Source organism: Cyrtonyx montezumae, unplaced genomic scaffold (assembly GCF_038088225.1).
Source record: "Cyrtonyx montezumae isolate F1298 unplaced genomic scaffold, pur_monq_1.0 scaffold_3, whole genome shotgun sequence".
Taxonomy (NCBI): Eukaryota; Metazoa; Chordata; class Aves; order Galliformes; family Odontophoridae; genus Cyrtonyx; species Cyrtonyx montezumae.
In genome coordinates this window covers 114520194-114535138 of record NW_027072034.1, presented here as the reverse complement: position 1 = coordinate 114535138, position 14945 = coordinate 114520194, and the positions used below count along the sequence as shown (strand labels likewise).

Sequence of the window (14945 nt, the reverse complement as noted above, 5' to 3'; positions counted from 1 at the left end):
AAAGAGGAATTGTATGTTTGATTAAAAAAATGTATATTACTGAAGAAACAGTCAAATATGTGACATTGTAACATCTTTATTTATAAAGCACCTTTTGATCCAAATACATGTTCCAGAGCTTTCAGTCATCAATCAGGATTAAATATTTATCACGGTGGCAAAATGGCTTACAGGGAAAAAATCTATACTATTTAATCAATTTTACTTGACATTGTCTTCTGTTTGAACAGTTGTATTCCATCTTGAATGCCTGTTTTTCTCTAATACTACTTGTTCCTCCCTACCCACAAAATAGGTAACAGCAATTTATATTATGTAGGCACAAAATAAGCTACAAATTAAGAAAGGAAGAAATTTCTGTTGTAAGTGAATCTTCCAGGCTTACTGCATTATTTCTTGCATGACTGTTCTGCCAGCTGAGTTCTGCAGACAACACTGAGAATCGGGTTCAGTCCCATGAGGTGCTGGGAGCTGCCTTTCCAGCAACTCTGGCAGAGCTTTTTCATCAGAAGTAGCCTGGCTGACAGCAGATCTGCTCACTGAAGGCACAAACAACATTCATTTATTCATTTCCTTAAGTGCATCTGGTGCTGAAGATGTTTTGTTTTACAGAAGCAGTGTTCTTTTAATCTCTGCTGATGGACCGAAGTCCGGATTCTTGACAATATCCTGCTGTTCCTGAGATGTGCTTGTCTTCCATAGCAGATAAATTGATTATGACCTATCTTTAGAAAATGTGACAGTGAATCTTCCCTGGTGGAAGTGGTGCCCCTGTCAAATACCAGTATCTTTTCACAGAGTCCTCTCTTACAAAAGGGAGCTTTTAATGGCAGGATCGCGAAGACCTTTAAAGAAATGTTGCCTCCAAAGTTCTTGAAAGGCAAGTTTCTTCTAGTTTCAGAAAAAACAAGTTTGTTGATCCTGCAAACAGATTTAAATAAATACTCAGTCGATTCCAAGTACAATCATCTTCATTCGTTTAGAGGCAGAAATGATGTGAGATTTTAAGGAGCAGTAATTCCATAAAATTCTTTATCTAAACTGATGGTAGTTAATAAACTTATATTGAGTTGAAAAACCTACTTAACTTTTTTCAGCAATGGGAAAAATCAAAAGCTTTCTCCTGATTTTTCTACCCGTGTATTTGGGTAACACCGAAGTAGAGTTTTTCTGCTTATTGGTCTTAACAGTCTGTAATAAATTATTAGCAAATGTTTTCTTTCTAATATTAGTTTTATTCATTTGCAGATAATAAGGCAACAGTTTCCACAGCTAACAACAAGAAGACTTGGAACCAGAGGCCAATCAAAGTAAGCAGTGTATGGTGTATTATCATCTCACAGGGCCCCATCTGGCCCTGACTGAATAGGATAGTATAACATCAGGGAGTGATGTGTCCAGTTGGGGAATTAAAACCCAATCTTGATACAGTTTCCATTGCAGTTTTTACTGTATCTTATTGATTCAGTAGTGACAGTACTGATAATCTAATGGAGATCTTTTACTGAATTAATCAGCAATACTTTTCATATTTTTTTCTACAGTTTGTATCTTCTCAGCTCGTTATGTAATATAAAGGGCATTCACACTTAGCACTAGTAGAGCTACTGCTGGTGACTGGGAAATCATAGCTTGTTAATGTCATGTTTAAGTCTGAAGGATAAGTGGTAGAATGCTATGTGGGATTTAGCTAGAAATATATACTGGCCTAAACAGTAACTGCCCACAGACCTGGATTTGATCACATTTTTGCCGTGCAACAAAATCTGATGTCTCTTTATATGATCAGGGAATTAATTAGTATATTGTCTTATCCGAAAGATGGTACCTCCCAGAAACAGGTCATCCTAACAGTGCATTCCAGAATGAGAAATAAATTCAGACAGAAGAATGCACTTCATTTTCTATTTGAGTATTTCCAGTTGTCTTTACCTACATGTTGAGATTCTCCTAACTTTTATAACTCAGCTTGTCTTTTTCTAGAGCAGCCATCTTTAAATGGCTAATTGTAGATCTGAAATTTCCTCCCAAACATAAATTCAGATCTACTTTAACGACATTCAAAGCTACCAGAAATCACTCAAGTGTAAATGCTGGATTAGTCCAACAGCCTATTAGGAAAGCCTGGTAGGACAAGATTCAAAGCATCAGGATTTTGCACTGAAGATAATTCACACAAAATCTCATAAAGACAGCATGTGCAGGCTGCTTAATGGAACATCTCGTGTGACAGTGTCCTTTGTCAACCGTTAAGTCATTCTGATCCTTGCTGCAACTTTGTTATTTGTCTTCCTGTTTAAACAAAAAATGAGCACTGGTGTATTTCCAAACAGGAGCTCCTCTAGCAGCTTCAGGAGCCTCTCAGAGGGGCAAGATGCCTTTTGTCAGCTGACTGAAGGTATCTTGCATTTGCAAAAACAGTGTATCTTTGCTCTCTGTGGTGCTAAGGATCAGTGAGACTTAAAAGTTATTGCACATTTTCACCCTTAGCCTGCATGACTACTGAAGGGGATTTTAGGTCTCATTCTTTTCAAGCTGTGTTTGCAATAGTTCTGACCCCATCTAGCAAGTAAGATATTTCTGAAAGTGCTCTGCAAAGTCCTAGGTCCTTGGTACTCCCTGATAACGCTTCTGAGAGAGATTATAGTTACTCAAATTTCACAGCCTCAGTAGGTGTAGAATGGAGTTCTGGTTCAAAAGAGGATGCCTGAATCTTCATCCATGGTTAACACCCCAGTGATTATAGCATACAGAGAAGCAATTTGATCCAGTAAAAAGGGGAGGTATAAACACATCTGCACATTGCAGAATTGTAGGGGTTGGATGGGATTCTGGAGACCACCTAGGCCAACTCCCTGCTAAAGCTGGTTCACTGCAGTAGGTTCCAGAAGAAAAGGTTTGGGCAGGTTTCTAATATTTCCAGAAAACAAGACTCTACAACCTCTCTGGGCAGCTTGTTCCCATGCTCTGTCACTCTCAAAGTAAATAAGTTCTTTCTCATGTTTATATGGAACTTTCCGTGTTCCAGTGTGTGCTCATTGCCCCTTGTTCTGTCAATGGGCCCTAAGGGTCTGATCCTATCCACTTGACTCCTCCCCACGGGATATTTATGAACATTGATAAGATCCCCTCTCATCCTTCTCTCCAGGCTGAATAGTACCAGGGCTCTCAGCCTCTCCTCATGAGGGAGATGCTTCAGGCCCCTTATCCTCTTGGTGGTCCTCTGCTGGGCTCTCTAGAAGTTCACTTTCTGGAACTAGGGTGCCCAGACACAGCACTCCAGATGTGGCCTCAGCAGGGCAGAGCAGAGGGGGTGATACCATTGGGCATCTGGCCCACTGCTGGCTCACAGCCTACCTGTTCCCCACAAGGACACCCAGGTCCTTCTCTGCAGAGCTCCTTTCCAGCAGGTCAGCCCCTCACCTGTACTGATGTATGCAGTTATTCCTCCCCACGTGTAGCACTCTGCACTTGCTCTTGCTGAGCCTCATTGGGTTCCTCTCTGCCCAACTCTCCATTCTGTCCAGCTCTTGCTGAATGGCAGCACAGCCTGCTTGTGTGTCAGCCACTCCTCCCAGCTTCATATCATCAGCAAACTTGCTGAGGATGGACACTTTCTATCCTTTCATCCAGGTCACTGATGAAGATGCTGAACAAGACCAGACCCAGCACTGAACCCTGGGTTACGTCACTAGTTACAGGCCTCCAAGTAGACTCTGTGCCACTGATCACAACTGTCTGAGTTCTGTCAGTCAGCCAGTTCTCAATTCACCTCGCTGTTCACTTGTCTATCTCACATGCACACTATACTTCTTTGCGATGAATACACCAGCGCATACGCTCCTTGCTAGACCCAGTACAGCTATAACTGAGGTCTGTTTTTATTTTCAGAAACATCTGATTGCATTTCAGTTGTGTTATGTAAATAAATTACTGTATGCATTAACACTTCAGTCCTTTTATCACCCACTGTGCTGACCAATTGTTGCCAGTATGATTTTCATTCCGTTTCCTTGCTACTGCCAAGGAAACTCAATGGCAGAAGTGGTTGAGATCATCTGGCTTCACACTGTTCTGCCTTCAGTCTTTTTATAGCACGGCTCCCTTGTAACATTTCAAAGTTCAGAGCTACACTGGCACTATACTCTTGGTCATCTGTTGTGAGGCTTTCTCTTTTGCAGCTGGGTTTATTGCTGTAAGCATGCAGCTGTTCTCTATCACACTGAGCTTAGAAACAGTTCCACAACAGGTGAGCCATGAGAAGGTGCCTAAATGGAAAAGCTCATTTCTTTCTGCACTGCAGCTTGAAGCTCTTCATTCATATACACAAGCAGTTATTTAAGCTAATAGGAACTATAGGGTATGAAGGGAGTTCTTTCTTTAACAGTGTTGTACTGTAGATTCTGGATTCATGAAAGGAAAAATTATTCTCTTTACTGCAAAAATGATTGTGCAGTCTTTCTGTTGTTTCCCTGCAAATCAAACTTTCAAGACTTGTTTACTGGTTTCAGTTTGATTGCGAGTGGTTAGTTGTTGTCATTTTTGTTTTGTTTTTGTTAGAAATGGATAAGAAAAACGTGCTAAGAAAAAGAATATTTGTAAACTGCACCAGTGATTTTTTGCCATTTGGGATGGTAACATTTCGAGATAGCTTCCTCCTTCAGTAGAATTTCTGTGACAGTTTGGCTGTTGCTGTCTGCATGATTTTGAAGCTACCTGGCAATCTCGTTAATGTAGTATACTGCCAAGTGAAATATACCAGACATTAAATAATGCCCAGTGACACTGTACTACAGTTTGGAGGCTTTTACTCCTTCTCTTCTTTTCCCCTAGAATTGATTTAAGAGGAAACGTAATGTAAGAGACTGACCTGCTTAAGTTATACAAACCTCTTAGTCTGTCCTGAACTTTTGCAATCCAGCCTGCTGTCAATTTAATTTATTTTGTTTTGTTTATTTATTTATTTTATTTTTCCCTTCCTCTCAGTAATTTGTGGAAGTAGTACCCAGTAGCATTTCATTTCCCTTTTCCCACCCCCAGACATACCAGGATCACAGGATATAAGTAAGTAGGCTTTATGGCTGTTATACACAGTGCGTGCATGACAGCTGCTACCAAACTAGGAACTTGAACTGCAACCTGGAGTTGTTAATGTTTAAGCTAAAAAAACCTCAACAAAAACAAACTTATACAGCTGGTGTATCAGCCTTCTTACTGTCCTTTGCTCTGGTTTGTCCTTTTAACAGGCACAAAACAGTAAGGATCCCATTCAAGTAAAGCCAGTGAAACACGTGACATGCACAGCTATGGTATCCAAGCAAAAACTTGCCATCAGCTGTCTTTAATAAGCTGTCATTAATAAATTTCATTTATTAAAGGATGATATGGAACCTCCTCAGTCAGAATAGTAAGGGCAGCAAATGTAAGAAGGTTCCTGGAGCTCCCCAGGCCTCCTCTCAGCCCATCTGTGCTGGTAGACGAGATTAGGGCTTCCAGCTATTTGCCAGTGCTTTCTGTTGGAGATTATAGCACGCGCCGATTTGTGGGTGAATGACTGTGAGTGAATCTGCTCTAGAAATAATCACCTTAGCTTCAGCTACCATCAATTAGACACTGCTCTTTCACTATTTGAACTGATAATGTTAGTAAAGCTAGATGATGTTCCTAAAAAAGATTGGGTCCATTCAAGTGAACTGATCTGCTGGTAGCGCTCTGAAAACAGTAACTGTCTGGGGAGGATGACAAATGCCTGGAAATGGTCACTTCTCCTACCACCACAGCTGGATCCAGAAGTGAAAGTCTCATCTCTGTCTGATAGGCTGTAAGGAGAGAACTGGAAGATCACTGAGAATTCCCTTTAAGAAAATAGAGTCAAAGGTACAAGATCATACAATTTTATGTTGCTTTTTGTAACCATTAAAAATTTAGCTGAAGTGGTGATGAGGCTTACAGCTGAGAAAGTGAAGTAAATGTTAGCAAAATCATGGAGTGAATGAGATAGTCTCTGCTGCTTTGATGCAAGGGTTAGCCTGGGTAATGAGTGCTCCCATTAACACCTATAATAACGCTAAGCCATGGCACAACCATGTGCCATAAGGCTGCCAGTCCGTTCTTGTAGTGAAGCCACACCATGTAACTCCCTCTGCTCTGCACAAGCAGAGATACAGCGTTGTGTAGTATCCTGTGCTGATCCAAGACCAATTATGATGCTAAGTTATGAGGCACATCATCTTGAACTGTACATTTTCTGCTGTTCATTGCTTTCAAGCACGTGTGCTTTTTTCCCCCTTGCCTTTATCATTGCAGTGTTTTCAGGTTTTGAAACATTTCTGATCAATTTATTTGTGATGAAGACTTGTGCTATTCAGGGATTAAAGCAACAGAGACCCTCGACAGTCTGGGAAGAAATAAGAACAGAAGGGCCAGTCCAGAAGGGCTGTACCTCTGCTTATTGCTAAACTAAAGGAGCAGCTGCACAGCACAGCTCTGCCAGCAAGTAGCATTAGGACGTGCTTTTAAATAATAATAATAATAATAAAAATCAAACATAAGACTTCGTTATTTTTCTGTCCTACAACAGCCAGCTTTATTAACTCTGAAGAGTTAATAAAGAAATTTGAAAACCCAGTGTATTACCACAGTATTCCACTACTGAATCAATGCTTGCTAATAATACAGAAACTATCACAAAGTCTGTTCTCCTATAGAAATTATTAGCATTGTCAGTGTCTCTTACTCCATATCTTTTTTTAATAATTTTCAAACAATCTACTTTATGAAATGTACCTCTCTGTGTATCAGGTACCATTATTATGGAATTGCAGTGAAAGAAAACTCCCAGTATTATGATGTGATGTATTCTAAAAAAGGAGCAGCCTGGGTCAATGAAACAGGAAAAAAAGAAGTAACCAAACAGACAGTGGCATATTCACCACGATCCAAACTGGGAACATTACTGCCAGAGTTTCCAAATGTCAAAGATCTAAATCTGCCAGCCAGTCTGCCAGAGGAGAAGGTAACACTTCAGAAATATTTTCTCAGCCTGTCCTCTATTTCTTTTCCCTGCTTTGGATGAAAACTTCATCTAAAATATAAAGACTTTCAATTAGGTTAAGTTCAGTAATGCTGTGTCTTTATTTATGGAGAACTTCATTGCCTCTTATAATAGTAGGAAGTACCTTCCCTTAGCATAAGCAGCTGATGCTGTCAGATGTACAGCATATCTAAAGCCTACACACACTCCTCTTTCAAAGTAGTATTACATACAGCAGGAAAGGCTTGAGTGTAACTGGTTAAATCATCTATAACAAGACCCCAGTTTTCTGTTTTAGAAATATATGAACGCATTTGCTGGCAAACTGCAAAACAAACCCAATGTTTTCTTGTGGGGGGAGGAATTTAATGCATTTCTTATCCTTCTAGGCTGGAAATTAAAAGAATCCTGTCTGTACCTACGACAAAAATGCTCTGACTGTTCTTGGCTGAGCTTGCTAGTTTTCTGATGCTATTCACATGTGTAGTATCAATGTAAAGTGGACAAAAGGCTAGGGTTTTATAGTTCTTTATGTCCTAATTAGGGCCACATTCTTGTCTTTGATTTCACTGAGGTGTTTTGCTGTTCTTACATTTGAAGAATCCCATTGACATAGAAAAATCTATGAATTCAAAGGGAGAATTTACCTTTAAGAAGAAAACTCACATTAAAGCTAATCTAACTAGACTCTGATTTCATTATTTTTGCAATTGTGCACAGGTAAGATAAGGAACAAACATTTTTTATGCTCTATATTCTGATAGATTTAAAAGCAAATTTCTTAAAGTGGAATGATCTTTTGTGCATCTTCCTCTCATTCTTTTTCAGGTTTCTACCTTTATTATGATGTACAGAACTCACTGTCAGAGGATACTCGACACTGTAATAAGAGCAAACTTTGATGAGGTATAGTTAGAAACTGCAGTTGTAGTTTAATGATACATGGTATGAATGGATCTGAGAGCTTATTTTGAAATTGATATTGCAAGCATATGGTTCTGTGGTGGCTAATCCTCTTCTTGGATAATGAAGATGAGCTATGAGCTATGCTTGAGTACATAATATGTCACTGATAGCATTAAATCTCACTTATACCACTATGTGACTTAGAGGAATGAAATCAGTGGGCATGTTTTTGTCTCTCCATAAGGATTAAGGTGGCAATATCTGCTTACAGGATGTTGGGCAATCCAGCTCTTATATCTTAAGAAGTGTATCCATCACCACTTTCCTAAGCTTTGAGTTTGAACTGAGCTCTGAAGATATTCTGAGTGTTCAGCACAAACCCAGGGCAGTTCTGCAGCCAAAACAGTGTTCTCTAATAGTCTGTTAAGGATCATCAGACGTTACTGGATTGCAAAGAGTTTTATACCACACACAGAGAAATGTTTGCTTCTAGGAAAGCAGGTCTGACTGTAGAAAATGCTGAGGGCCTTATTCAAATATAATGTACAGCTTGAAAAAAGTCAAAGGGAAAAGGGTCTTTTGACTCTGCATTCTGAACTAAAGCAGATAGTTCCTTCCTTTTTTCCATCTCACTCTAGTTCTCACACTCTTCTAATTTAAAGCTGAGACTTGTTTAAGTCATTGCACTGTTCTAGGTTCTTCCTTGCAAGAAAATTATTTTTTCCAGTATTATTTTACTTCTTTTCACATTTTCTAATGTCTCTCTCAGATCTTCTAGCCATGCTTAAGTGGGAACCCCATAAAGTATTTAAACCTGACATACAGATCAGAGGAAACCAAACCCCTCTGCTCCTTCAGTCCAAGCCCACTGATCTGGTGAGAACACATAATCAGGAAGTTTTGCTGGATCAGTCTTAGAATAACAACAACATAATAATATAATAAAGAATAACAACATCAGAGAAGGATGTTATATTTTTCTAGGGAATCTGTCAGGATCAGTGGTGCAGAAGGGGCTGAACAGGATATAAATGACAAATGTTATTTACTACACCTCATTGCAGTTACTTATTTCAATGCAAATTGTGTGTATAAAGGTTATCACTTAGAAATGCCGATGTTCTGACCCCTGCTTAATTGGCCATGTCATTCACTTAGTAAGGCCTTCATTTCCTAAATGACAATTTTCAGATACATTTTTTGCTGTGCCTGAAATTTCCTTCCCATTTTCTTTTTTGCCCTTCTCTGTTCTCTCTCCACTTTCCTTCATAAAAGAGGAGATAAAGAAGAAAGCACAGCTGCTTCTCTTTAGTCACTATGAAAGCTTTTAAGATCTCCAAAGTGTTTATTTTAAAAATTAATACAGAAAATGGTATATTGGCCCCATCACCATGTGCTATCTTCCTGTCCTTCCCCCACCAAGCCCTAGTTTCATTACTTGGTATACAGGAGCAGAGAGAAAAAGGTTTGATATGTGGAAGCCAAGGAGTTACACTTGTGATGGAATGTGAAAATACTATGGTACCCATGGGCCTCTCAGCTGAAGGAACACAAAGGTACCCTATTTCCAGTACAGAATGCCTCCTTGCCCTTTGGTTCATTATCCCATTCTGCACCAGGTTAAGTACAAGCCTTTTTAGTTAGGAATATGCCTTGTCTGTGTTGTATATCAACAGTCCAACTGTGAGACTGAAATAAACTCTATCTAAACAGGATCATTTAAGGAAAAAAAATATTTGTGGCCTTTTGTTATTTTCTCTTAAATGTCCCTGCTCCTTCTCTTTCAGGTTCAAAGTTTTCTTCTGCACTTTTGGCAAGGGATGCCTCCTCACATGCTGCCTGTACTGGGTTCTTCAACTGTAGTGAATATAGTTGGAGTTTGTGATTCAATTCTGTACAAAGCAATTTCTGGAGTTTTGATGCCAACAGTACTGCAAGCATTACCCGACAGGTCAGTATAACTGATGGCACCAGCCACTTCTATGTAGCTCAGCTGCCTTCATTATCTATCTTCTCTTTGCAAATGGCACCAGTTCTCAGAAAGCTGCTGTTCTCACCTGAGTTTAAGTCACATGCCAACTCAAAGGAGCTGAACAGCTGACATGTTTGTGAAGAAACGTTTTGATTTTCACAACACTGGTGTTGTGAAAAGAATGATGTTTTTTGTGTGATAAAGGATAAGACCTTCTTTTTTGGTTTATTATAAGATGATAGTCACGTCCCAGCTTTTATCAGAAATCTGCAGGCTGCAGAATGACACGTTCCACCATCTTCTGACAGTTTCAGACACTTTTCTGCTAATCTGACATAGCAACATAACTGTACTCTGAATAACAGTGGCAAAAGCTGGCCTGGCTGCTCTGTTTGTAAATACTCCCATGCATATTCAGGCACTGCAACCTAAGCATTTGTCTCTGTTTACACTCTTGGAACTCAATTGTTATTCTGCTTGCCAAGAGCAGAAAATATGAAGATCGCACTTGAGAAGTCTCAGACAATCTGGATTAATTTAAATACTGTGCTGTGCCAAACAGATGCACACTTCTTTTAGTATCGCTTTATTAACATTAATAAGTATTTGATTCCTTTGTTTCAGAGCTCAGTTTTCTTTGCCAATCCACAAGGTAGATCTCATCTTTTCTCCTCCTGGAGAACATCTGAGTCCAAGAAATCTTAATTACATAGAGAAAGCAGAACAGAGATCAACATTTCACAGCACTGAGTGTAGTCAACCTGTTTCTCCCTTTGATTTTCCTATTCACATCAGGAAACATTCTTTTTCTAAATATTTATTCATCTTTAGTATTATTTGACTGATGCTTTCCCGAGGTTGAGCGATTTGTTAAGTTTATTCTTTTTAGAGTTTATTACTGGTATTGTACGCTTGGCCTTCAGGATTTTAATGCAGCTCTAATTACAGCAAATGTTTTTGAGATGTCATTCTACACTCCTAAATTGATGAGTGCTGTTTGCACTGTATGACTGCTTAAGTACAAAGTATTTTTTCCATGAGAAACCTGTTATAAGCATGGGATTTCTGTGATAAGATATGTACATTTTTACAGGCTTTGCCCCTCAACCCCCACGCCCCCCCCCCCCCCCCAAAAAAAAAAATCTATTTCACTGGAAGGATTAAACAGAACAGCAGTCCTTTTCTCAAGCTGCTTAGTTCTTTGATAGCAAATAAGGAGAGACTTGAGTGTGAATATAGACTTTTGTAATGCATATAAAGGGCCAGATTGTGGCTATTAAGCCATAGCCTGCACTGGAGGGGGTGAAGAAGGGTCTCATTGCAATGGAAGCTCCTGAAGGAAATCTTGCTGACTCAGCCAGAATCCTCTGAGGAACTTCCTGGGAATGAATGTTGGCATACAGAAAAAACACTTTTTAGTGGATGCAATAGTTGTAATCCATTTGCTATCCTAGGTGTGTCTGCAAAGCAGATCAGGTCTATGGCAACAGTTATTTTACTACCTCTGTCCTCTGTGCAGTGTATGTTGAGTACAAACACAACAGCTGCGTGGCAGTATGAAGTGAAGTTCCTTGCATCTTTCCCCTGTCTATGTATCTTGAATGTTAGAGTGTGTATGTATCTTGAGTGCTAGAGGGAGCACAGCTCAGTCTGGCAGAACGAAGTGCAGGTCTCCCTTACATCATACCCTGAACTTTTCCTAGAAATAGTCATTTTTTACCGAGCAATTTACAAGAAGGGCCTTCCAAATATAGAAGGAAATGATGGGGCCATCCAGGAAAGAGTTGTAAGGAAGAAGAGGGAAATCTCATTCATCTAAGAAAGTTCTTGTCTTGCCCAGAGCTAAGCAGGCAGGTTTTGTTTCACCCCCACATATAGTCTAGAAATTCCTGCCCATCACAGCCACCCACTCGTTGGCTTCAGTCTGCAGCACAGTTGGTTATTGCTTCACTTACATGTGTCTGTGTCCTTTTGTATAAATTCAGGCACAGCTGACCTGAAATCCCAGCCTTGATCTATTGTCTTCTTTAAAGAATTGTGATTTTATTTTTTTATACTTTATGATTTTAAGTTAAGCTAAAAAAAATCATTTATAATTATAAACACAGTGCATCACAGAGACTTTCATTCTCTGTGGTGCTACATTTTTTCTGTAAAGGTTTTCAGAAGTTTTCTTTTATGTCTACAGACCAAAACACGTGCAGCAATTCTGCGTAACATTGAGGTATATATAATTGACCCTTAGTCTTCACATGTCCACAGATTTTATAGAATAACACCCAGAGTATATGTTCTGATGTAGTGATTTCTCAGTTTGACACAGGTGATCAGGAAGTTTGCAAAGCAACTGGATGAGTGGCTGAAAGTAGCTCTCCACGACTTGCCAGAAAACCTACGAAATATCAAATTTGAATGTAAGTATTGCCAAATGTCTCCTATTAATCTGGGAAATACGTAACGTTTATTGTTTAGAAATTAATTGGAAATGAACCTTGAGTTCTTTTAAGAATTAAATACCGACAGCATTGTTAATCTTGCATTCACTTCCAATCTCCACTTGCTCGTGAGAACCAATTTCATTTAGTGAAATGAGGCACTGCTCAAAGTGAGAAAAATTACTTTTCCTTTCTTGTGAGTTCTGATAAGAAATTAATTTTGTTGATAGTAAGCAAACATTAGGGATGATATTAGGCAAAGAAAATTATTAAACAAACCTTCAGGGTAGCACAATTTGAATACAGCTTGAGGCCCTTGCTCAAAAAAGTGCCAGAGTTAAAAATGAAGGAGATCAAATTACCCTGTCACCACAGGAAAGGGCACTAGCTCTATTCAGACATGCTTTGTAGATGCCTGCAGTGCACATCACCTATTGATAAAGCCTGCTTTATTTCACGGCTCTCAATTCTTTGCCTTTCATGAGCACTAAATTCCACACCACAAAGTTAAAGGGGAAAAAAAAAAAACTAATTTAGGAGAAGGATTAACTATTTTGATCAGCACAGAAAATTAGAAGTATATTTTACAGAGAACACTCCAGGATGTAAATTAGAATAACTCATTTTATGTTTTTGTAAGTTGTTTACTAATTCACTTTAAAAGTTACATAAAGTCAAAGCTGAGAAGATGCTTTATCGCATCTCCTTCTGTTCAAAAATATCAAGGATGTGCAACAATTTTCCAATTCTGCAGGGAAAGAGACAGATGATACACTTTCTACTCATTTTTGATCAGTGTTCTTTAACTGCCTCTATGTACAGCACAGAGGGAACTCCTACTCTGTGACTGCATCTAAGGCCTGTTTGGATAGCTCTGCAGGTCTTTTTCATAAGAAAAAACTTGAGTGCATCCTAGCACGTGCATGTACCTTTGTCACTTCTGCAATTTTTTCCTCTAAATCAAAAGTCGTGATCGTGTTTACAGCCAAAGGAATTACTGAATGGAGTAACTGCAAGTCTTGGTTGTACTTGCAGTTCTTAAATCACATAATTCAGACAGAATATGGTCGATAAACATTATGAAATTCCAATTTCCTTATACAGGAAGTATCTTAATGCAAGGTCAAAATCCTCTTGGAAAGACATAAAGTAAGAGAGATGGCAAGTACCTCCTAGGTCCTCTTATGCCATAGCATCTTACTGTGTTATGTAATCACTTTTAGAAACTTTGATCAAATTTTACCTGAAACTGTTTCAGATTTTAGCTCTTACATTAGTCCAGTCTGAAGGCTCCACCAAAATCTGCATGCATTAAGTCTGGGAAACTTTTCTAATTTCCTGATAAAAAGTTGCTGTTGTTATGTTTTGCCTACTTGTTCTTGCACCAACATTTTTCTTCCTGTTAAATAGTTCTGTCTTTATGGTTTTCAGCTCTTTTGTGTGCCAAGAGAAAATTTGCTATGCTAAACAAGCGAAACTCTTCCATTGTCCTCTATGTTTCTCTTTCCTCTCATTATTCACAGCATCTATAAATCATCACTTATAATATGGCTCTGTAAAAGTGATTGAGTATCCAGATTTAAGGTTTTAGGGCAAGGCTTAAACTAAGTTAAAGCTGAGCTATTCGTGCAAATAGTATGTTACCACAATTGAATGTAAGAAACTGGATATATTTTTTCAGTGCTGATTTTAATTCGGAAATAAAGCATTTTATTTATTTAGCACAGTATGTAAATACGTATCTCCTCTTTCCTTCAGTGTCCAGAAGATTCTCACAAATACTCCGGCGACAGACATCACTAAATCATCTCTGCCAAGTAAATATTTCAGTTACCTGAGTTTGCTGAATGCCATTTTTACTGACCTGTAAAACAATTCATTAAATTGACAATCTGGACTTTGCTCAAAGAGGAAGAGATCATGTTGGCAGCTGTTTTCAACATTTACTGTTACCATCTTTACAAAATCAAGAACTAATCAACAAAAATACTTTGTTAGAGAGCTGGCAGCCTCTGATCATTAAATTAAGCAGAAAAATTTTCTGAAACAAATTTAGGATTTGATTTGAAGTGTTAGTTCATTACCACAAAGTAAGTGAGAGATGATGCATTGTTTTCAGTGTGGCTTGAATCAGGCCTGTTACAAGGGCAGAAAAATTTATATAAGTTTGACAAAAACTTCCAAGTTTAATTGCATATTATAAATCAAGTTGCTGATTAGTAAAAAACAAAAAGGTTGAACCACTTGGATTTTTTTATGAAAATAAAATGAAAAAAAAAAAAAGCAACCATAGCAAGAGAATGTAAGAATATCACTCTGAAATGTTTGCTTTTACAGCTAGTTTATGTGACAATTAGCTATCAAAAATTAATGAGGGCAAACTCTAGTACTACAGAATAGGATAGGATGCACTGAATTCATTGAGGTTTCACATACCAATTGAAGCAGATAGTTCGCTTTTCTTATCACTTTTAAAGCTCTACATTTGAAAGGTGTATCTAACACCCCAGGTAAACCCTGAGAGTCAGGAAGCCCAAAGAAAGAAACCTGGGGGGGACAGATGCTTCCGGAAGGACACCTTTGTAGATTTCTTCCCTCC

At 38.6% G+C, this 14945-nt stretch overlaps 1 protein-coding gene across 2 annotated transcripts in view; it reads left to right on the top strand.

The window, feature by feature from the left end:
- The window catches only part of RFX4 (regulatory factor X4), an 88428-nt gene that overhangs the window by 37705 nt on the left and 35778 nt on the right, over positions 1–14945 (top strand). For both annotated transcript variants that reach the window (XM_065741317.1, XM_065741318.1), the window contains 6 exons: positions 1249–1310; positions 6802–7015; positions 7862–7939; positions 9727–9890; positions 12225–12325; positions 14105–14163. In XM_065741317.1, the coding sequence (XP_065597389.1) occupies positions 1249–1310; positions 6802–7015; positions 7862–7939; positions 9727–9890; positions 12225–12325; positions 14105–14163 (678 nt within the window). The remainder of the gene's footprint in view (positions 1–1248; positions 1311–6801; positions 7016–7861; positions 7940–9726; positions 9891–12224; positions 12326–14104; positions 14164–14945) is intronic.